Here is a 24,507-nt window from a genome sequence, read left to right on the forward strand (position 1 = left end):
TGACGTCATGACGCAGCAGTGTAAACAGAGGCGAGCACGTGGATCAAGTTTTACACCATCAACAAGGCACAGCTGCGTGTCAACGACACGTCATTATTTGGCTTGGGGTTTTTTTGGACTGTACAACACGAACTTCAACATGCAAATCTGTCATACCTCAGTTATTCGTTGTTGTAAGATGCTTCCCTTTGTATCCACGTTTTACACACGCAAATACAACTTCTGTGATAAAGATAGATGCTTCTGATCCCAAGCAGGGGCGGGGACAGGATTGTGCAGTATATCTACTGGTTTGAAACTATGTCTTCCTAAATTAAAATCCATGTATCCTTTACAGTAATCTAAAATTACATTAAAAAACTAAATATGTTCTTGTAGGAAGACAATTGGCGTCCCACATATGTAGATAGAATACAGAGGATATAATACCAGTGGAAAAAATACTTGAGGTGATCAATGCTTATTTATATAATTGTATACATTTTTTTGTTAACTATTAACATGCCTATTACCCTATATATATATATGTATATATATATATATATATATATATATATATATATATATATATATATATATATATATATATATATATATATGTATATATATATATATATATATATATATATATATATATATATATAGATATAGATATATATAGATAGATAGATAGATAGATAGATAGATAGATAGATAGATAGATAGATAGATATAGATATATATATAGATGTTGTGTGAACAGACCAACAAATGGACAGATAAATCACAAGTGTAAAAGCAGTTGTGTACATATTTTAATGTTCTGAAAAATTTCCATCAAATTACTTTAGAACTTGAATGCATTATCTGGGGGATTTCACACTGAACTGGACTATCAGGTAATTATTCCTGCACTTACAGTGAAATCCCCACCAGTTAAAGAGAAATTATACCAGTAGAAGAATAGTTTGAATGATCAAGTCAATGAATTATTAGCTATAGCTGGAGGCATAACAGTGGCAGGAACTAAGGCACCAAAACCTGCCAGGTTTACTAATTACTCAATACCTGAGAGAATAGTTTTCACATACACTGTCCTGATTACTGCAGGGCAAGTTAACTTGTTAAATTAATTTTTGGTGGTTATGCCATGATGACGGCCAGCGCTTGTATGAGCTGGAGCAATAAATAGATGGATTATCACACATGGCATGCCTTATTAACCCCTTGAGAACTGAACGATCACGGTGGGATATACAACCCCCTACCTAACTGTAATAAAAAGCTGGGTTAAATCCCACTCTTGTTCGCACGCTTTGTGCAAAGCTCTTAATTGGACAGAACTGAAACTATACACCCAAGAATGCCAAGCATCACACGCACAACTGAGAGAAAGCCAGATCGATGTTCACATGAAAGAGTGCCACCTGCTGGACCTGATCTTGATGACAGGGAAACTGAAATATATTCAGACTCGAGACACATGTTGATATGTTGGAATATTTTACTCTAGGCTATTACATCTTAATTATCTCTGCGGGATGCCAATTTCACATCCAAGTGATCATGATCGCGCATCTGATGCCTTTTTTAAACAAACAATTTGATTAAAAATAAATGCAATTAACTTATCATTTAGCATATATTAACTTAGATACGAAATTAAAACAGTAAATATATCATAAACGTTGATATCCTGGTGACGTACTTTTATGCTCTTATGCTTGGGTCCAAAAAAGGTTGTATAACTGTAATGTAGTGGTAATACTGTTGTAATGGAAGATTAATAACACTTTTTTTTTAATCTTAATTAAATATCACAATTAATTCACACAGCAGCATGTTTATACATTCACCGTATGTATGTGGATAAGCTGGATAAGCTCTTCATAATCATATATTAATACAAATAATGATTTAATATAGCACTGTTTTTATTTTTTAGAAATACAACATATATATATATATATATATATATATATATATATATATATATATATATATATATATATATATATATATATATATATATATATATTCACAGTTATAAGATAATTTCTACAGGAACATTATAGCAATATTATAAAAATAGTATAGGAACGATATGGTAACCCTGTTTAGCAAAAGGCTAAAGTGGGGCACGCGAGGCAGCGTTTATGGTCAGAGATTACAAGCAAAGTCAAAAGATGAAAAGCATGCGGAAAATGGGTGCAGCCTCCAAACACAAAAGACCCCTTGCTGACAAACAGCACCCCCATCTTCCTTTAAAAGCCGCCCCCTCCCTCTCCAACCCCCCTTTCTCTGGTCGAGGTGCATTGTGGGGAGGAAAGTCGTTGCCATTCGACCTCTGCGGGGCCTGCGCGGACGCAGCGAGAACCCTGAAATTCATTATGCGTTTAAAACCTTTATTTATTTCCGCATAACCTACATACTCTCACCGGGAGGGCCAAAGCGGAGAAAAGGAACGACGACGGTCCATCTCTTTCGGAAGATACATCCTGTACAGATACATTATTTCTGTCGGAGGGGGATACTGTTGAGAAAGTGAAGATTCTAATATATATTAAGAAAAATGTCCGGTGAGAGAAACCGCAGGTCGCTGGCTTTCCGAGGAGGTGGATTAGCTGGGTTAACGGGTTCCAGCGGTCTCGGTGGGGGGAACTGTAACAGCTGGGAGGCCCCGGCCTGTCAAGACCGACAATTTAACGGGAACAGGCCGGATCAAGAGGAGGACAGGGATCTGGGGGCAAACGGATCATCGCAGAAGAGAGTGGAGGGCGCTGGGTCTGTCAGCGATAGCACGGAACCCGAGGCGGAGGAAGAAGAGGACCCGGAAGGGGGCAGCTTTGCAGCCGCGGACGGCGACGATCGAGACGGCTCTGGGGAAGGGGACGACGGGTCCAGGGAGGGGAACGGTTTGACAGCGGGGAACGGTCCCAACAACGCCGACGGGCAGGAGACGGGAAGCGGTGCGTCGGGAGTCGAGACGGGATCCAGGAAATCTGGGGTAGAGATGAGACCGCAGACGTTGCTTCAGAAACACTCACTATTCCACGCTAAGTGGTTGCAAGAATTTCCATGGCTCAAATTTTGCCAGGAGACGGGACTCATGTCCTGCTCCTGGTGTCACAACATTGCCACTAAAAACAGCGACGAGCTTGTTAAAGGTAGTCGCAACTACAAGCGGGCCTTGCTGCTGAGACATCACCTGTCTTCTGAGCACGGGAGAAATGACCCCACCAAACAGGTAATGTTAGCTCCAGTCCATGACGATTTCGCTTCGCTTCTTACGTTGCTTAAAGTACCTGTCACACATTTGTCATAATGTATGCCAGTGTCTGTTCTGTTTTTTCACTGTTAGCGACGGTTTTTACAACTTAACAAACACAAGGAAGGCGAAAATAGGCCATTACTTAAGCTTCACAATCCCCCTTCCCCTGGCTGATTAGCTAGCATCAGCCCGCTAACGTGAGCTAACGGCTAGCTTAGCCAACTAGCCCCAGTAGCGTCGCTGTGTAGCCGGAGGTAGATGGCCAGTGGCGGCAGTGGAAAGCCCCTAGCGAGGATAATGTCGACTAACTGAGTTACTGAATGGCAAACTGAGTGGTGTTATAATGTGAATGACATGAACCTCTCTGATTCGGCTGGTGTCTCAAATGGAAGTGTCCGTCCACTCATCTGTCAAACCTGCTCCAGTGTGACACCTGCTAGCTACTCACGCACCAGAGGCTGCTTCTTTGCCTGTCACGAATGACTGTCAACCTGTCCAATAAGTGAAAACAAACGGTGGCCAGTTGCAGTGTTGGAGGCTTTCTTTTATTTTAAAGCTGCACACTGTACAGCGCTCCCTTTGTTGCATCAGCAGTCTTCTTAATTGCTAGCTTGCCAGAGGTCACACAATGGCAAGGGCTCGACCCTAGCAGCCTTTGGGGAACCGCACCCCTTCCCCACCCCCCCCCCCCCCGCCTCTTGGCCTCTCATGCGGCTCTGCTGGCTCGCAGTCCCGAGTGACCTCTGGCGCATTTCTTCCTCCTCCACCTCCTCCTCCCTTTGGGGAACTAAATTAGAGGCATTGTGCTAGAATGACCCCCCAAAATCCATAGATGGTGCCGCTTGCAGGGCTGGACAAGAGGAGTGGAGTAAATCATGTTGCCTGGAGCCTGACAGCCCGCCTGGCCCACATGCACCCTGTGTGAAGAAGCATGAAGGAGTGAAATAGATGTCAGTAAATAGAATGACATGGAATCACCTGACCCTGTCCTCCACATATTTATGGATTAATGGGCTTCAGTGTTATAATTTTGGGGCATGTCTTTTTCTGTATGCACAAGACTGAAACCACGCCAGCCTGAAAATCATTTTGTTGGCTTACAAATACTAGGTGGCTTTAGCCTTCGCTTGAGGTACACTTATTGCCAGTATTGGCTTTAATTCAAAACGCCAAAGCCAGTTTTATATTAGGTGAACCCTGTCTTATATTGATGCGTGTGAAATCTTTTTATTGGTTCATTAATTTTATTGCGGTGTAGGCAACATTTATACAGTACTGTTTCAGAGACCTCATAAAAACAGGGAGTGCATCATTCCCCGAACAATCTCGTGTCAAAGGGCATTTCTCCCATCAGTCCTGTAACTGAAAAAGAAAAAAAACACACTACTGCTTCTTACTGTTCCTTGTACACTGCTACACTCGACCTCCTATGCTGACAATGGTCTGAGCTGTCAGGGGAATTAAGCGTGGGGTGCCATTTGACTCTAATTTGTGAGTGAAGAGGATTGCACTACTACATTTAGTTCCCTTCCTTTGCACACGCAATCACTAATCAGAATGACTTAAAGTGATCCACTAACTTGTGTACATCTCTAATTGGTAAGGAGAGCAGTGGGAGTGGATTAGGGGCTTGGTATGGCTTCTCCCTAGCAACAAGGACCCCAGACACTACACGCGGAGGTTATCCGGGCCATTTTCTTGTTCAGAATAGAGCTGGGAAGATCACATCCCATTGCTGCACTTCTGGAAATGAAAATCAAATCATTTTTTATTGTTCTGATGTTCATGAGATCAGTTTTTTTTCCTCATAAGAAAGCCTTTTGAATAGAGCCATGATCTTTATATATGCACCACTGTCTAGATAATGAGGAGCAATGTATGTAAAGCAAGGCGGCATTGTGAGGCAGTACATTAAAGGGGAATTATGGTGTTACGAGGCAACGTCTTGTTCTATTCACCCATTCCTGACGTTAGTCAGGCCTCTGCTGCATTCGTTAAAGCTAACTCAATTAGCCCTAGCACACCAGGGCAGCTGTGGTGAATGTGGGTCTCCTTGGAGAAGGGGGCCGTTGTCCTTAATTCTCTAGACTCTCTCTTGTGCTCTGATTGTTCCCTATGCTCGCTGGTATAAGGTCAAGACACGGCAAGAGTAGGCCATTGGTTCCCTTAGATCAAACATGAGATCACATATCGGACATCTAGAAATCGTTTTTATTCTCTCTATAATCACAGAATTGGTAAATGTTATGTGTCAAACTGATATTCTTTGTCACAGCGTGTCCCTTGTCTTCACCATATATAGAGTCTCTATTGAATAACTATATATCCATATGTCAAAACACACATTGCATTCACTGCATAGTTAAGTTAGTTACAGTTCCCTCCACATCCACCCTCCTCATACTCTCCCTCTGTCCCTCTCACCCGCCTCTGCCCTTTCTTTTTTCTTTGTCATCCAATTGTTTGAATTGAATATCAGTAAGAATACAATTTACATCCATAATACAGCCAGTTGTTCCCCAAACCCCTGCAATATCCAAACTGCGACTAAAACACAGGCCAGGGTGAGGCCCATGAAGCCATGTCAGACAACCCATGATGCTCCATTCTGTTTAAGGGCAAAACAAATCTTTTACCTGCATCACTGTGTTGATCTAAATGGGATGTAAGATGAGATAACGCTCGCAATCAGATATGGGGGACCTATACAGGTCTCTTTCACCCCCTCATTTCAGTTAAGACAAACACCACACTCATTGTTAAGAGTACGTCTCCCCGAATGGGAAAGGGGACCCACCCATTGCGGTCTGGTGTCTGCTAGATATATGAGATGTTTATTGGGGGCCACAGGTCAGGGGAATGGGGTGGGGTTGGGTGGAGCCAGAGGGAGAATTCTTCTTGTTGAATCCGTCAGAGACTCTTCCCTCCCCTCGTTTTCTCTGCCCCCCTCTCTTTGCCTCTTCTGTCAGAGCATTGTTAGGAAGCCGGGAGACACTCGGCGCAGCCCTCCCACACCTTGGGCCAAACGCACACTGCGGTATTGTTCTAGCATCTGGGGACAGACTGGTTTGGTGAGGAGGGGGGATTGAGGCAAGGATACAGTAGTTATGCAGGGAGTCGTTGTGGGACCGGCAGAGATGGCCTCAGGGCTGGGCCGGTCATGGGGCTGGCTTGATGATGGGCGGGGGTAGATGAGTGAGGGGATGTAGGCAAACATGTGTAAAAGGTAAACAAAAACTGGCTCTAGTGGGTCATTATTTAGAGTGGGGACAGTGCTGTATCTCCTGATCTGTGAAGGGTTTGGTTTGGTGTGACTGTGGCCAGAGCTTCAGTTAGCTCAACTTTATGGCCACATTGGTTTGTTTAATCCACCTGTAAATCAGTTCTTACTGGCCGTTGACTCCACATTTTAAAGCATCAATGTTAGACCCAGATCAAAGGATTCTTCTTCCTGGGCACTCTCTTGAATTCCCTTGCACTGCACTCTCTTTCTTTCCTTTCATTATTCCTCTCCTTCCATCTCTGGCTCGAATAAAAAGCCGAGCCACGTCATGACTGGGGGAGGCTGATATTGTCCCCACATTCTCTGTTGGCTCAGGCTAGTTTTTGCCTCCAGCATCTGCCGTGCAGGGTTGGTCTGCTGGTTCTCCAAGCTCCCAGCTCACACGTGGCACATCTGGAGAAAGGATGATGCTGCTGATGAGGCCATTATGGAGCAACTTATCCAGTACCAGGCTGTCCTAGCCTGACTTAACACACACACATGCACACACAACTCATATCAGAACTGCCAGGCCAAGTCTTACCTCTCTGGCCCGTTGCCTTGCTATGTGTAATGGATAAAAGCTGTGGGGAGTCATGGGGTTCAGGGATAGGGGTGGCTTGTTAGTCGAAGTGATAAAATGGGTCTACCGATTCTCAGGTGCTAGGGGCAACAGAGCGCTTGATTTATTTATGGCATTTCTAACACATTGCTTAATTTTTCTGTTTAACTCTGAAATCTTCAACACAGCCACGGCTGGAAATCCCATGGGCGCATGACCCGTTCATCCTGGGAAAAATATGTTTTGTGCTCCCCAGTGTATTATCTTAAACATTCATAAATACCCCCATTTTTTTATTTTAACTGCATTTGATTATAAGTCACTTTTTATGTTGGATAGCAAGTTGCTTACTTTTGCTAGCTTGCCCCAGTAGCATCAGCTAGCATTTGTTAGCTGTTGGAATTCAAATTAATGTAAGATGCAATGTAGTTTCCCATAGCAGGGAGACAGTTACAGCACTACATTTGGTGTCCCCTTCTTGAGAACTGCTTGTGAGAAAATGTATAAGTTGACAACAGATATTCACCCCTAAACAAGATGCGCAGGATACTGAACATAATTCATCTTCCTGTTAATCCAGCAAGTTCTGATTTGGGGTTTTAGTCCGTTTGTAGTCCGAATAGTGACAAAGCACATTTGTGCTATTTTGTTTGCAGATAAACAGTGCTTGGGGAGTGCAAAAGAGGCAAAGCACATTGATTGAAATCCAGTCTGGAAGGTCAGAACCCATCAGCTATCATCTGACCATTTGGTTGAAAATGCAGATATCTGCCTGTAAAGATCAGGTGAAAGCCAGCATATATGCTGATATGATACATCTGTGATACGTGAATATTGGCCGCTATATCTGTCAGGCTTTAGTTCTAAGATTGGGTTTAATCATATGAAGGGGAAAACAGAACAGAAAAACGTGAATGTGAACACTGACAATCTAACTCTGAAACAAATCCCACTCTCCTTGTTGTTGTAGTCCACCTGCCCTTCACCCCACCAATATATTCCACCACAGTACTCAACATGATGACCATGCCCCTCAAGAGGCTTTGATGTGTATATCATGGAATAATTTTTCCCCTCTCTCCTCATCCTCTCTGCCTCACCCACATGCACCCTGGCTCCTTTTCTATGCTTACAAGTGGGAGATAGTGTGTAATAAGAGAGTGAGTGCAGAGCCCTTTCACAAAGGCCCACAGTGAGTGGACAATGAGCCTCGGGGAGAACGCGGGCTATTGTAAAGGCTAAAATGGGGTGACCCAACTCCTTCTCTCTACCGCGCTGGCTTTCTGGCTCCCTTTGCTCCACATTTTCTCCTCCGCCCTTTTTGTCGAGGCTCAAGGTCTGGCTCTCTCAATCTCTGCCTCATGCTCTCACTCTTTGTGCATGTGTTCAGGCTTTTCTCTTTTTTTGCGACGACCATTTCTCATCTTCTTTTTCTAACACTTAATTCTATCAGCTCTGTTTCTACTTATTTCTCCATCAGAACCGTTCTGCAGTCTCATCTGCCATCATTCTCTGTCCTTCCAGTCTCCTTTTATGTCTTCTAGCTCGCAAAGTACGTCGACTTTTTTTTTCCCACTCTGTCTCCCTCTTCCCCCGTCTGCCTCTCATTTCATCCCATCCCATCTCTCTCTCCATCTCTCCCCCTCCAGCTGTGGCAGAGGATGATAAGCCCCCCTATACTATCCTGTGTGCCCAGGCTGCCCTGGACAAGAGCTGCAGTGTGGAGGGAGTAGGGGTGGGGGCTGGGTGGGGACCTCCAGAGAAATGGATTTAATCTGAATTACTCGAGCTGAAACCCCAGCTGTGTGTATGTGTAGGCAGCTTGTTTTGTGTGTGTGTACATGCATGTGTGCGCAGAAGAGATGGTGGTGGGTGGGGGCGAAAATGCAGGGCTCGAGCAATGTGAATTATTCTGGATTAGGACATCTGCTGTGCAATCTAAAATGAGCTGGAGATGTATGCTGCGTGTGTGTGTCTAAAAACTATGATGTATGCTTCGACGCATACAGGGTGTATATACATTTTTTTTTAATCGGATATATTTTTTTGTGTGTGCATTCAAGTCCAGCCATGTATTTTTGCATAAAAACTGTATTCACACCCATTTATGTGCTCCCCTGTCCTCAGCTTCGTACAAGGCTGGCCCTTTGCCCTGTTAAAGGGGAGCAGGGGAGGGGCAGTGGGGCTGGTACAGGGTAGTTCTATGCTTCTGCCAGTTCCCATCCTACAGCCACGTTGTGTGTCCTGCTTTGGACACATATCGGCCCTCCTCCCGGTCTAATTCTGCATGTTTTACATCTGGTTTCCAAGTCAAAGGGAGACATTATATAAATATGCAATAGCTAGTATGTGTTAAATCTTTAAATTTGCGATTCTACTTTCAATTGCAATTCTGAACACCGTGTTGGAGGTGACATCCAAAGCCAGACTTGAAAGTGTATACATAGTCTTGAAGAAATAAATATCAGTCTTGGTCTAGAGGGCTTCATCTAGTATTATTACAAATTAAGTACATATTATGCCCCTGGTAAATTGATTCATCATGGTTGCTATTTTCAACTCATTTTAAGAGCATCCTGATGGAAAGTGGTCGTAGAAATCTTTAGGAATGGCCAAAAATGATGTGGTTGGTGATAATTTTTTTTTTGTATTCCCTTGGATTCTGAAAAAGAAAAAAAAAATCAGTAGTCCAAGAAGTAAAAGTCAGCCAGATCCAGCAAGCAGTTTTTACCCATTGGAAAACCAAAAACATGCAAAAAGTTTGGACAGGCTTTCTGCTGTCAAAATATAGTAAGTTATTCATTCAAATTAAGTCAGTACTCAGTAACTCAATAAGTTAGTTGGTGTGCCACCTTGCAGGAAAGTCTACCGCAATTTAACAAAAGTAGCTTGTGGAAAGCACTGAACATTTGCAGTCTAGCCTTGTATATGTCATATTTTAGCCTTTTATTAATCTTTGATTGGACATCGCATCATAATTTTTGTGTTAGGAGTTTAAGTTTGATGGAGGACAGGAGTTAAAGGGCTGTGTAATACTACCTAGCCTGAAAATAACACACCTTTCTTTACCTCTTTCCCACCTCCTCCATAACACAGAAGCCTGTCAAACCTGTTTCACCCCTAGGGCAGGTGTGTCAGTGTCACACTGCGAACCCCGAGGGTGTAAATGTGCGTGGCTTTTAAAGACAGAGTTACAGGAAGAGAAAATATATTTGTATACTGGAACATGTGTGCTTGCTTTTGCAAATGATTTGCGTGCATGAAATCCCCCACAATAATTTATCTTTCTCTCTTTCATGTAAAAGGAGATGGTGAGGCCCTCAGACAACGCCAGCCCCTCCACTAACTGCTCAGGGGAAGACTACCGCATCAAGCCCAATGAGAACTCCTACTGTTACCAGCTTCTCCAGGAGCTGGACAAGCAACGCAAAAGTGGCATCCTCTGTGATGTCAATATTGTCGTCTCAGGCCAGGTGTTCCGTGCACACAAGAACATCCTGGTTGCAGGCAGCCGCTACTTCAAAACCCTCTACTGTCTGACCAAGGGCGAGGCCCAAGACCAGGCCACGGTCACGCACCTGGATGTCGCTGCTGTGCAGGGCTTCTCAGTTATCCTCGACTTTCTCTACTCCGGGAATCTGCTGCTCACTAGCCAAAATGCCATTGAAGTGATGTCTGTTGCGAGTTACCTCCAGATGACAGAAGTTGTCCACTCGTGTAGGGCTTTCATAAAGGATGCCCTGAATATCAGCATCAAGCAGGAGGCTCCTGACTCAGTGGTGGTGGACTACAACAAGAGGCAGACGGTGGCCAATGATGGACAGAGAGGGTCAGACCGGAAGCCAAGCAACTTCTGGGCCACAAGCATCCTGTCAAAGCTGTCGATCAAGGCCAGTAACAACCAAGGAAAGGAAGTAATGGAAGAGGAAGACGAAGGCGGCAGGGTGAAAGAGGAGACCAGTGATATCGAGGTAACGGTGGTTGGGGGTGAGGGCTGTGCCCTGGTGACCCCTGGAGCCTCCGGCAACTGGGCCCACCACAACGACAACTCGTCTGATTCAGCAGAGACCAATGAAACACGGGCGGCAAGCGGCAAAGTGCAGGTGTTCGTCTGGAACGAGCCGGCCACAGGTGGCGCTGCAGCAGCACCCGCGGCAATAAAGAGAGAAGCACCGGATGCTGCAGCTGGAAGCGGACGGAGGAAAAAACAAACCACCACACGGCGTTTTGTGTACAACTTTCCACCAGACCCCGAAGAGGGATTCGACGAGGGGATGTTCATCCAGCCTTCAGCCTCCTACCCCAGAGAGGACTTCTCCTCCCTCTCTGAAAACGCTGGTATGACACACATTTGTACCTGTAAACATACCTCACACACTCCCTTCCAGAATCCTTCTTCTCAATAGGGATCACGTAAATCATAAATTTCTTATTCCTATTTGTCTTATTAGTAATAATATGCCGTACACTCCCTTCAAGTGAAAGGAAGAGGCTACGTTTTCAAGGAAGAGAATAAAACACCTTTTTGATATGGAGAAACATATTTTCTACATTTATATATGGAAACCTGTTAGGTTGGGGCATCTGTTTTACATCTTTTACACCTATGTAGAGTTTTCAGTCAAACATGTTTTGCATGTTTGTGCAGCCATTAGTTTACAGAGCTCAACAGCATAGCCAGCGTGAAGGAAGAATGGCTTTTAACAGACATGTTTTGCCCTCTACACTCGATGTGGCTGTGTATCCACATGCTGTTTTTTGACATACAGTACGATTATGTCTGCAAACCTTGCCTAAAGCTTCTGCTAGTTTATGACGCAATAACCAGTTATGTCAGGTAGCATCATTAGCTAGCCTGGCGCCTCTCTGCTTTCCTCCTGTACAAATGTACGCTCAAGTAATGACACACTATTTTCATTCCTGATTATTTTTCTGCGCCTCTTTTCCATAGTTGTCCCCCGTATTTAGCTTGTGAAATGTAATAGCTTTAGAAGACACATGCTTTGAAAAGTGTTTTAAATTAATTTTATGTGGTTTGATAAATGCCTGTTGCTTCACCATGCATCTGTAACGATTTATGCACCATGAGGTCAGTGTGGGATAACAGTTGTAGGTTAGTAGTTGACAATTTAAGTCTAGTTCTTAAAGACTACACTTTTGTTACCTAGCATTGCCTCATTTTTATGTAACATCCATCATCATATAGTTGCTCACCTGTATAATTCATACCTAATAGACTGACTTGCTTTGCTGTGAGGGAAAAATCACATGATCACTGTTCAAGATCACATCAATAGGAATCAATTTTCAGCTTTTCGATCACCGTCCTGTTGCACCTAACAGCAGAGATGTTGGGTTGTCGAGCTTTTAACCTGCTGTGCATAGCCAACACGTGAGTCACCGCTCCCAGCTGTGATCTTCACTAATCACTCCGGAGCAAGGGGGCTTACAAAACTTACGCCCACCTGCACAGAGATGTGTTGCCACATCACTGCTGAGACTTGTTGAAAAGGAAAGATGAGATGTGGTATCAGGTTCAAGTCAGTCATTTGAATTCAGTGAGTCGGATTGGTATGTTATATTGTTTTATTGTAAAGAATAATAATGTGACAATACTTTAAGTCTAGATGGAGATGAGAATAGATCATTTGTCCTGTTCTACATTACATTTTAAACCCATGCTATATTCTGCATTCGGCAAAAACATTGAAACCCTTCGACCTTTTTAAGCCGCTTTCACTCATTTAATCAAGATTTCAATCTTGCTTGAAAGATGTTTTCCACTCATCTTCTCTCTTTCTACCCTCTGATAACTTCCTCTTTCTGTACTGTATAGGGGAAATCCAGTATTTTAAAACCTGGGCTGTATGTTTCAATCTTTTAATGTGTCAATGATTCATGCTTACCAAAACTTTAGGAAGTGGTCTTGCAGAATCCCCTTAAGCTGTCAGCCACAAAATCGCTGCTATGGCTGCAACTTAATCCTTTGGGGCAAATGCAACTGTCAAAGTTACGCCCACTAATGGAGCTTCTTTTGAAACAATGCCTAAATATTCAGACTTTTTGTGGAAGTGTAGAATAACCACTTTTTTTTGTAACCACAAACACAAGTCCCATTCAAGGAGAAGTCTCACTCTGAAGTCTTGTGATTTGTAAGAATGAATCGTTTAAACACACACACTCATGTCAGTACAGGACCTGGGAATAACAATACCGGCATTCCACTTTAATCTGTCAGCTGCTTTGTCCATCCAATCCACACGCAGTGTAGTGCTCCTAGTTAGGACTGGCAGATTGTTTGTGTCCGTTTTCACGTCCGCGAAAATTCACCCAGTCGCCAGTGGAAAAAGTAGCATGGACGACTAGAGTTGAAGAATTGTAATGGGCACCTGACTAATGGTTGAAACTATAAACCAGCACAGAAATGGCCAACATAAAAAGCCATGTTCTGAACAGACACATTTGTCAGATTCATGAAAAGATACAGGAAACTGGTTTGTAATTATGGAATTAAAATTCCCTCATTGCTCGTGCTGACCAACGGGGCTCTGCAGGCCAACCCGCCGCTCCACCAGAAACCTTTCTACATTTTTCTAGAGATGATATTTTTTTTTATATAACATCTTAGTTCAGTAAGTCGGTCAAAATCACTTTAAAATCAATGATCGTCCCTGCGATCGTAGATATATGATCAGATGGCAACTGGCACAAGCCTACTCCTGGTAATCTGTTCTCTCAGCTCCAGCCTTCTCCTTCTGTTGGCCCCATTAAGCGTGGCGCTGTAACCATAATGATATAACATATTAAGTGGAGTGGTATGGAGGGTGGGGGGGTTGTGTGAGGCACAAAGTGTGTTTAGAAAGAGAGAGAGAGAGAGAACTACATTTTGTGTGTATGTGTCAGAGCGAGAGTAGCCATCCCTAATGCAGGCAAATGAAGAAAGCAGGGGAAACATTTCTTCCCCCAGGCCTCCCTAAATGCACTTGAATGCTCTTAGTGCCTCCAACTCCTCGTAAGGCTCTTTTTAATGTGTGCACAAAGTGATCCAGGGTGTTGTAATAGCCAAGAGGGAGACGCTCAATTTAAGACTGAGTTTGTCTGCATGTGTGCAAACTCTCCAGCCTTCTTCTGCTCATCTCTGTTGTTTAGCTCCATGTCTCTATCCAATGTACACTATGTTAACAAACAGAGATAGGGTCAAGACTTGAAGTGGGCGGTTAGTCACAGTAAAAGGTTTCAAGGCAACTGTTTCCCCTCTAAATTTTAGTTTTGTGTTCAACAGTTCATTTACCTCCAAACTGTGGAATTCATTCATACAATTTAGTGTATGGTTACAGTTAAACTATAGATCTGTGAATATTCAGACTCTGTAAGGCCTTAAAATTGTGCAGATACCGTTCGCCGTGTAGAGAGGATCACCAAAAATAAGCCTCTCCCGATCCCGGTTTTGATATTCAAATCATTTATTGCTGTAGACATGAACATTAAAGGCCTGCAACTTATGGACGTCCAGTCCACACGTCTCATGAGGTTTTGAGGGACTGTGAGGCAGAAACACATCAGCCAGATGTTGTTTGATGTCAGGGTGAGAAAATGGCATTTTTACCCCCGGCAAGGAATACACAAAAACTATTGAACAGATTTACACTAAACTTGAATGGAGGATGGCCCAGAAAAAAACCCATTTGGCATTGTTTTAATACATTATGTAAATAGATTTTAAACAGGAAAAAAGGGTGTGAAATATATGCTATTCTTTGTTCAATTCACATGCATAAATGCAAAAATCTCAATTTTTTTGAGAAAATAAACCTCTACATCTCAGGCACACCAGTGCGACCAATGCAAATGTTTAGTTACACCTGACAAATTTGTGGGTTGCATCATGGAGCTCTGCAGATTTAGATGAGGTTGATGTGATTTGGTCTAGGATTGATTAAGGGGGGACCACTGGGCCTTCGATGAGGTATGCACTGAGTGCTATTCTAGTTGCCATCCCTTTTTTTTAAGCCACTAAATGAATGATTTCTGTGGATTTCTCGCACTAGTATTTTCTTTTTAGTTTCTAGATTCATTTCAGTTTTGAAAGAAAAGGGTTTTCCTAGAGGTTTCACAGTTCCCTTTTCAGAAGAATGTTCTTAGATTTTGGAAGGTTAGGAGCTCAGATAGTATATTTGAAAAAAAAAAAAAAATCTTGATCTTGCTTCAGCACCACTTTAACGTTAAGAAACATTATTCGGTGTCATTGTGGGTGAGCTGATGAATCAGACATTGACTAGTGTTTTTAATATGTTAAAAAAATGGCATATGTCTATCTTGTAGTGTCTTTTCTGGATAGATGATTGATTTATTGCGAGGTGTAATGTATTTGCAGCATCAGGTCACTCAAAACCACTTTTTATTTAATCCTTTTTCACCCCTCATCTTGTAGACCGCACATGGAAAAATGGTCAAGTGCCATTTATGGACAGACCGTCACTTGTCTGAAAGGTTTCAGTTTGTGACAGTGTTTCCCACAGTCTCTCTCTGCTATCGAGGCTTGATAAGCCTTGTGTTGCATACAGTGCTCATTTGTTGCGACTCGCTCTGGATGTGCACGTCACATGATGTCTGACGCTTTATTGAAATATTGCTTCACAAAGCAAAATTGAGTTTGTACAATTGCCTACTGTGCATTAATGTTTATGGAATGCTTGATCAATTTGCTCATTTGTATTACAAGGCAACAAAGTGTTTTCGTTGCGAGATGCTCAGACTAGAGTTAGACAGCCCTCTTGCACCATTAGTCAGCGCTTACTTGCGTATTTTCTGTTTGAGCCCATGAGCTGTCATCCACCAATATTAGCTGTCCCAGTTTCTCACAGTGATGTCACATGTTTGGCTCTCATTTTGCTGCGCTTCGATCAGTGCGGTCACCCTCTTGCGTAATATGTGCTTGTTTTCTTGTTTTTAAGAGGTTGTTCAACAACTCAAATGTTTGAGGCTGACACCAACAATCAGTGTCACTAGGGATTCATCTGCTAATTGTTTTCCCAGGTTAATACTTCTTTAAAAAACAGTTTCCATAGGTTCTTCTGTTCCCCATTTAAAAGGCAGAGGAAAGTAAATGAAGATCTCACATTTAAGATGCTGGAAACATCAAATGTACTGCATCCTTTTCTGGGAAAAAAAAAAACAACTATTCGGTGTGCTTGCACCTAGCGATTTTTATTATTGTTGATTACTGTAAGAATTTTGTAATTAATCTATTTGTTGTCTGGTCTATAAAATGTCAGAAAACAGAGAAAGATGGCAATCAGTGCACCCCAAAGCCCAGGATGACATAGTTTTTTTGTCCACAACACAAAGATAAAGAGTTTTCTCTCATAGATGAGTAAAGAAAGCAGAAAACATTTATATTTAAAGGTTAGGAAACAGACAATTTAGAGATTTATTTTTCTTAAATTTCTAAAAATGATTTATTATCATAATAATTGTTTGGTTGTTTCACAACTAATCTATTCATTGCCTCACCTCATAGAAGGTCATTACCAAATGATTAAATTTCTGTTGCTCAACTAATCCATCAATTGTTTATGCTATTAAATGCTATCATCTTCAGAAGCTGTATTGCCATCAAATATGAAAATGCCTGATCTCTTTTTCTTTTGCCAGAGGGTGGTTATGTCACTCAAAATTATCTGTAATTGTTTGCCAAAAAAGACAAATCTGTGATACGACTGTAGAGGCAGCTGGTGTTGAACAGACTCCTGGGATGTGTTGTGGAACATAACAGTTGAAAGTGATGGTGGCTCTCAGATATATAAGTACTTTGCCATTGCTGAGCCCACAGCCAACGCTCGTGGCCAATAAATTCTTGGGTCTTCTCCAAACAAGACTGTTGGATTGTTTAAAGGGTGGGTGCTGCGCGCGCGCGCACACACACACACACACACACACACACACACACACACACACACACACACACACACACACACACACACACAGAGCAGGTGAGGAACATTTGCATACACACTAGTCCCGTCTAATCATGCACACAAACGCACACCCATGATCACATACACAAAAAAAACTTCCCCCAATCCCTCGCGAGGTGCAAAGCCAGCAGGGGCAGTTCCTTCCCTCCCTAATCCACTCTAATGCAGTGGGGCTGTCCTCACTATTCCAAATATTGACCCAGGGAGAATGGACGTGCACACACTCACACACACACACACTCACTGGGGTGTGTCTTTAATGGGCTCTAAGCGCTGATGCTGGAGGAACCGGACACACACACACACACAGGTGCTCACTCGCATGTGCTTACAAAAGCCAAGTGTAAGCTGAGCCGGTGTGAGGGCTCGACTCCTATTCCCTAATTAACCCCGTCCCTGCTGGAGCCCTGGTTACAGCATCAGTTTGTTGCCCTGGCCTGGGGAGCACACTGCTTTACATATAATAGTGGGCTGCGTGTGTGTGTTTGTGTGTGTTGTCAACTGAAACTGGCATTGTTTCACGTGGGGGGTTGGTTAGTTTATGTACACAAGGGCGTCATGAGGTGTGCATGCACCCCACCAGGCTTTCAACCACCTCTCATCTCCTTTTCTCCCTCTCGCCTCTCTTGTCCTCCCCCACCCCCTTCCCCCTTCCCAGAGCTGGCCAATCAGATCCAGTATAGCATCATCCAAGACTTACAGCAAGGGGAGACCTGGGAGAATGGTAAGACGCCGCACTCTCTAGAAAAGGAATGAAACATATTTAACTAAAAATGCATTTTCTCCTACGAGTGTGGGCAGTCCAGATAGTATGTCTCCTAAAGGGCTCTTGTTAAAACGGCATTTAAATGCATTGTTGATGTGCATGACCCTCAAATGAAGATCTTCATTAACCCCTATGTTAGGGAATAAATGGGTGAAGTCATTTCAAGCAGCGCTATTACAATTTTGGCCTGTTTAAATGAAACTATGTTTGCCAATGATTGGCACCTCTCTTCCTGATAGTTCCTGTTTGGGGCCACGTTTGTAGTGTTTTGTTCCTTTGCTTACTATCTTGCCATTGCAGTTTGAGTTAAGCGCCCACTCCTGCTACTGACAGCTGCTGGGACAAAAAAATAAAAAAAATTGAACCAATCGAAGAAAAAATATGATTTTTGGAAAGTCTTTTGGCAATAAGTCACTGTTTGATTGAGACACATTGGTCCCATGGACGGGTGGAGTTGTGGGTGGAGACATCGGCTTTAAAGGCACATATAAAGGAGGGTCTAGTCGGATAAGGTCCCAGGTCAGCAATGTTAGATCCCAAACTAGAGAAAAAAAAAATTCAAGTTAAATTAAACTCGAAAAAGAGGTGCGTTTCTTTCCCTCATCTCCAAAGCCTAAAACTAACAGCTTGTTCTACTCATACAAGGCTCAGCTCTTCCTTGTGCAAGGCACACATTCACACCGGGAATACACAGGTGACCTGCTTCTCATCAACCCCCCCCCAGCCCCCACTGCCCTCCTCCCTCCTCCCCCCTAGCAACCTGCCCTGACAACGCCTCTGTTGTGTGCTCCATGGCTCAAACAAAAGGCACCCCACTCTCTGAAGACTCGCTGAAGACCTGCGCTTCGTTTTGAAGCATTCACAAAATCAGAAGATTTGCTTATTTATTTGTTAGCGCGATGAAGGCAGTGCTGACGTGAAAGCATCATGATTTCTGTCTTTTGCACACTTAAGTAATAAAAATACATTATGATGAATGAGTCGATGGCAAGGTTTGATGGTGTTGTCTTTTTTTTAGATTTAGCTTTAGCGATCTGCTTGAAAAACTTCTCTAACCAACGTTCACTAAAGGAGCTCCTTGTGATGCATCAGTTTGTGGTTTCTTATTCTCTCTAATGGTTGCCTCATTATAACTCACTGATCTGATAAACAGGATATTGGTTCCTGACACACCCCTCTCTCGTTGAAGGATCTATAGATGCAAATGTAGCTTTTACAGTCACTGTCTCGCCCTATCTCCAGTTTATGGAAGTAACTCTTCGTCAGCTTCCCTAAAAGGCCAAACCATAGTTGTTTTCAGACCTTTTAGATGTTACTAAATCTGACCTTGTGTCTCACTCTGTGTCTCTCTCCAGGCGAGTCCTCTCACCTGGCCCTCAATAAGCTCAAGTGCCCCCACTGTAACTACATCGCCAAGCACCGGCGCACGCTCAAGAGGCACCTGATCATCCACTCGGGCGTGCGCTCCTTCAGCTGCGACATCTGTGGCAAGCTGTTCACCCGCCGCGAGCACGTAAAGAGACATTCCCTGGTGAGTTGGCGAATGCACAGGATCCTCTCCTCTCTTTCACCACCCTCTCCATATTCTGCCAAACACTGCGGCGCTCTGTCCACCCTCGCATCTTTGCACTCCACCTCATGTCTGGCAGCTCTCCGCTCAAGGGAGTGAGTGCAACAAGATATTTTTAAACGCAGAAATGTTTGGGCTATGATGGCTCTTTCCAGTGTAGGGGAGTATCTTAGAGTCTCTCTCAAAGTGGTACAAGACAAATGGATTTTTGAAATCAGCCGTCTGTATTATTGTCCTTGCAGCAAAACTTGAAACAACAGGCAGGCGGTGTAATCTGTCAAAGTTTCTTTCCTGAATGCACCGTTAAGTCCATTTTAGTGTGTCGTTGATACTGCATTGATAGGGATTGCTGAAATTGAAGACTCATTTCCATTATAATCATATGGAAAGATACATTTGTTATAAAAAAAAAAAAATTAAAAAAAAATTCTATTTTTTTTTTACACACACAGATTGATGACACTACAATGGCTGTTGGCATGTTATACGTGGAATTTTAGGCCATCCTAGTGACTCTCATTTCTTGCTCTCACATCTGAATAATTATCAAGCAACCGTTAGCAACACCAAGACTGAAACTGGAGAAACCGCTGGTCTGGATCTTTTCAAAAGTGACAATATCCACCTCCCAGCACCTCTCAAGTTCAACCGTTTATATCTTAAAGATTTAAGTGAACAAAACAACAGGACTTGTTGTTCCCCTCTGTTTCAAGTCTTTAAGTTTTGCTAAGCTAAGTTAACTGGCTGCAATCAGCTTATTTCCCAAATTCCATATATTCCTTTCAATGCCATATTGACAAATCACCAGTGACCTGAGTCATCTCATCCCCTCACCACTCTCCACACGTTTCCCCCCCAACAGGTGCACAAGAAGGACAAGAAGTACAAGTGCATGGTATGCAAGAAGATCTTCATGCTTGCGGCCAGCGTCGGTATCCGTCACGGCTCGCGGCGCTACGGCGTGTGCGCGGACTGCGCCGACTCACACCAGGCCACTCAGGAGGGCCTGGAGGCCATGGAGGGCATGGAGTTTCCTCGCGACGAAGACTTCGAAGGCGAGGACGGAGAGGACCTGGAGGGGGAGGAACCCACCGACAACGACCAATCAAATTGGGGTGAGGGCAACGCCGGTGCTGCCCCGGAAGAGGACTAAGAATCTTAACAAGCTTGAGAAACAAAAATAAAAAAAAGGTTGATGTTTAATATATATGTATACAAAAACTTAGCTGGTAAACAATCAACTCCAAAGTGCTATCAAACCTTGAGGTTACTTAATTGTGCAAGTATATGACAAAGAGATGGATTTAAAACAAAAAACAAAGCTTTGGTAGAACGGGAACTCCAAGATGTAAAGATTTTATTATTGTGAAAATGTGTCCCAAGTCTGGGCCCAGAGACCGCAAGAGAAAGATTAATAACGACAAATAATATGATAAATCAGGTTTTTGGTGATGTATCTTTATTTCCTGTTTTTCGGGGGAGAGTTGGGCGGGGTGGTGATGTAGAGTCGGGGTAGGCCAATCATCTAAAAGAGCGAAATGTTAATTATTTAATTTATGAAGAGAGGTTATTATGGTCTTATTAAAGTCTATAATTTGTATTTCTGTTTTTGTCTGCAGGCAGAGGCGCAGTAATGGCTGTTGCTTTCTGCACAATCTGAAAGTATATTGCTTGGTGCTTGTAGAAGTACACAGAAGAAGAGCATTATTGTCCACAGGAAGATTTTTAACTTGCTCTGTAGATCTTGTTTAGATGCGCTAAAAATATTATTATGTTATTCTTTTCTAATGTTTTTTTTTTCTTCCTTTCCCTGCACAAATCTTGGAACCAAAAAATCTGTTTTGTGTATCACAGCCATATTTATGATTAATTTAAGAGGGCTGCGATATTGTGCCAAACAGACCGCACACCAAGATTTAGCAGGAAACAAAAACTACTGAATACGCTTTAAAAAGAAAAAAAAAAAAAAAGACAACATGAGGTTTTTATGTTAAGCGGGGAAAAAAAAAAGATGAATTTTTAACAAAAAAAAAGGACGAGGGGAAATGTTATTGCTAGCTTTATACAAATCACGGCGTCACAGTAACACTTTATTATTATTATTAAACAGAAGCATTTGACTTTCACTTAAAGCTTGAATTTTGCCAAATGATGAAACGTTTGGTGCTGTAATGCTTGTCGCAGAATACTGGACCTACAGGCTATATATGATGTTTATAATCATAAAGCTTAAACTGACTCAGTTATACATATTTAATCAGCTCAAACTATAGAACACTGTTGTGCTACGGCGACTATCAGGTATGCTTTGCCATCGTTTTTAAGCTTTTTATTGAATGCACACACACACACATACCATTTTGTAGAACTACCGGCAGTACTTGTAATTGACGTTTTGAGGACCTAAGTGGACATCGACACCTGTATACGTTTGTTTATATTTGGTACTGAGTTATAGTATAGTAAATACAGTATATATATTTTGAATCACTTGAACCTTGGTCGTGAGAGGGAGGAAGTGTGCAGAAAATCATGATGTGTGATGTTTTAAAAGTCCGACAGAACTCCATTTTTCACGTGTAAAAGGTATACAAGATGTCATCGGTTTTAATTTGATGTAAGTTTTGTTTTATTATTATTTTTATTTTATTTTTTTTTAGGTCTGCCAGGTAGAAAAACACTTTGTTCCACAAAAAGTGAAGCTCTATGGCGCCTCATAGACATGCACTTAACGTTTGCGTTCATGAAAATAATTTGCTTTATGTTTCTTCGCTTCCCCCAAAAAGCGGGTCTGAATGGAACTATATAAAAACTGTTGTGTCTTTTTCTTCCAATGAGCAACTTTTTTTTATTAGACATTTTGTTCTTTTTTTTTTCCTTTTTTTGTTATTTAATATTATATATTGACTCCAAAATGCAATCAAGACTGTTAATTTCTATTTGTCCAACCAAAATTGTTGTTTTTAATTATTGTTGAATTATAATGTATGAGAAAAAGCCAGGTGAAAACTTGCTTAGTGTAGAGAAATCCTTGCTCGTGTCTGTAATTGTTGAGATTTTTTAAATGTTTTTATGCTACAGAATCATTCACTTTACCCTAGATACATATTTTGTTTAATTTTTTTTTTTTTTTTGGTCCTTTTTCCACGGATGTTTCCTTTTTCTCCTTTTGTTATTTCATTAAGCACATATTTTCTAAAGAAACACGGATTGTTTGCGGGTTGAAACCTTGGAACAGCAGTATCTGTTCATATGCAGTGGAACATACAGTATATACTGAAGTGCTAATGATACAGAAGATGTGTAACTTCCCTTTACTCTGTGGAAGAAGATATATTTAAAGTCATAGAGATATTCAGCCTCTTCGTGTCACTTTTACCTTCAAATCACTGTGGGAGGGGTTATATTATGGATATATATATGTTGAGAATATATATAAGATAAATATATATAAATATATATATATATATATGAAGAAGATATTATTTAACTAGTGGTTTTGTGTAATGGAACACATTGACAGTCAGCTCCAGACCTCCTGACGTGTTGGTTTATTTCCGTGAACTTTAACCTTCCGCTTTCTCTCTCTCTCTCTCTGTCTCTGTTCACGCTGTGTGCTTGTTCATCACACCATCCTGTCGTCTTTGTTTGTTCTTTTGATACTATTTACCATCCTACTGATTTTACTGTAATGAATGAAACTCAAAACTTTTACGATGTATCATTTTAGATTTTATGCTGTATTTGTTATATGGACAAGAAAAGAGAAAAAAAACAAAAACACGAAAAACGAAGCAAAAACACTACAGATGTAAAAGCAGAGGTTTTTTTTCCCCAGCTGTATTTTTTTACGCTGTCGCAAAAGGTTGTATTTTTCAACTTCTTCTCGAACTTTAACAGTGATGCAAAACTCGGGCCGCGCCTCAGTGCCCTCCGAACACAAAGCAGATTCAGGTTACTCTTTTTACGTTTTTATCAAAGGTTTTCAAAGATGGAACTACATTTCTCCTTTTTTCTGTCTGAATTGTACTACTGTTCCTCTCTATACTACATTTTAAGAATAAAACTTTGATATTGCTTTAACCTGTTTGTCCACTTATTGATCTGTAGTCCGACCTTTATAAACCTACGTACCAATAGCACCAAATATGTATTTCAAGAAAGTGAAGCCCAATGCTGAGTGAAGTAATCGTTTTCAGCTACTAAATTAAGCGCCAATGATTTTAACAGTTGACTTTTGAGTCTTTTTTTTTTTGTTTTTTTTTGTTATAAAAATTCTACAAGCTTCTCAAAAAACTTAAATTCTTTACTTTGTGGAAAGAACAAGACAAACAACTTATCGAATTGTCTCAACATTTATCTTCGGATTAGTCACTAACGATTAGTTGCAGCCTTATAAAAAGCCCCAAAGATATCCAGTTCAAACTACAAACCACTTTCTGATTACCTTTACATATTTCATAGCTGTACACTGATTTTGGTAAAAGCAGCCTGATGTATTCCACATCGTCCAGAACTTGTTCTCTTATCATTACTGTCAGAGCCCTGTGAATTGTCCGTCTACCAACGCTTCTACCATTTACTGTGGTAAACACTTTTTAAGGTCACCTTGGTTAGCCCTTTTTTGTCTGATCTGGCACAATCCAAGACAATCCAATCCACAATCAGAAAATGTCCTCAAAGTAACAGAGACCGTCAGTGTGTCCTCTGGCTGCACATGCTGTAAACCCTCTGTCAGCATACCCTGACACACCTGTGGTTAAAGGGTAACAACAGGGTGACGTGCAGCCAAGAGCCCCGGTAAAATCGCTCATCAGTCCTGGTGATGAGATGATATTTTCAGGCCGACAGCTTCAAATCAGGGCCGCTCACGGTGCAGTTAGTGGTTTAGTCGGATTTACACATCTACAAATAAACCTCTGGAGGAAGAGACTCGGCGGCCTCCGATGAATCATCCACCTAATCGTGTTAAATCAGATATTGTTTTTCGTTGCTCCACATAGTGCTGCCTGGGAATGTGCCTTTCCCTTATCACAGGGTGGACTGGGGTGAATGGTTTTGTAAACTATTAACTCACCAACCACCCCCCAACCCCCAAAGCCAACATGCTGCCATCTGCT

The 24,507-nt window shown here is 42.1% G+C and overlaps 1 protein-coding gene across 3 annotated transcripts; it reads left to right on the top strand.

The window, feature by feature from the left end:
• Nucleotides 1-2,262: 2,262 nt before the first annotated feature.
• zbtb10 (zinc finger and BTB domain containing 10) lies at nucleotides 2,263-23,470 on the top strand. 3 transcript variants are annotated; one of them, XM_037093319.1, is made up of 5 exons: nucleotides 2,273-3,226; nucleotides 10,380-11,412; nucleotides 17,710-17,775; nucleotides 19,173-19,348; nucleotides 20,250-23,470. In XM_037093319.1, exons 1-5 carry the CDS (start codon nucleotides 2,552-2,554, stop codon nucleotides 20,538-20,540), a joined length of 2,241 nt encoding a protein of 746 aa, XP_036949214.1. In that variant the 5' UTR covers nucleotides 2,273-2,551; the 3' UTR covers nucleotides 20,541-23,470. The 3 variants fall into 3 exon arrangements, with proteins under 3 accessions (XP_036949217.1, XP_036949216.1, XP_036949214.1); XM_037093322.1 differs by lacking the exons at nucleotides 19,173-19,348; nucleotides 20,250-23,470 and adding an exon at nucleotides 18,463-19,096 and having other exon boundaries at nucleotides 2,263-3,226; XM_037093321.1 differs by lacking the exon at nucleotides 17,710-17,775 and having other exon boundaries at nucleotides 2,271-3,226.
• Nucleotides 23,471-24,507: the final 1,037 nt, after the last annotated feature.

This window comes from Acanthopagrus latus, chromosome 3, assembly GCF_904848185.1.
Source record: "Acanthopagrus latus isolate v.2019 chromosome 3, fAcaLat1.1, whole genome shotgun sequence".
NCBI lineage: Eukaryota > Metazoa > Chordata > Actinopteri > Spariformes > Sparidae > Acanthopagrus > Acanthopagrus latus.

Bases quoted from the DNA above. Each gene is read 5' to 3' on its own strand.
- zbtb10 (XM_037093319.1), top strand. From the start codon at position 2,552: ATGTCCGGTGAGAGAAACCGCAGGTCGCTGGCTTTCCGAGGAGGTGGA. The intron at 17,776-19,172 runs GTAAGACGCCGC...GTCTCTCTCCAG, and splicing joins AGGGGAGACCTGGGAGAATG to GCGAGTCCTCTCACCTGGCC. The intron at 19,349-20,249 runs GTGAGTTGGCGA...CCCCCCCAACAG, and splicing joins ACGTAAAGAGACATTCCCTG to GTGCACAAGAAGGACAAGAA.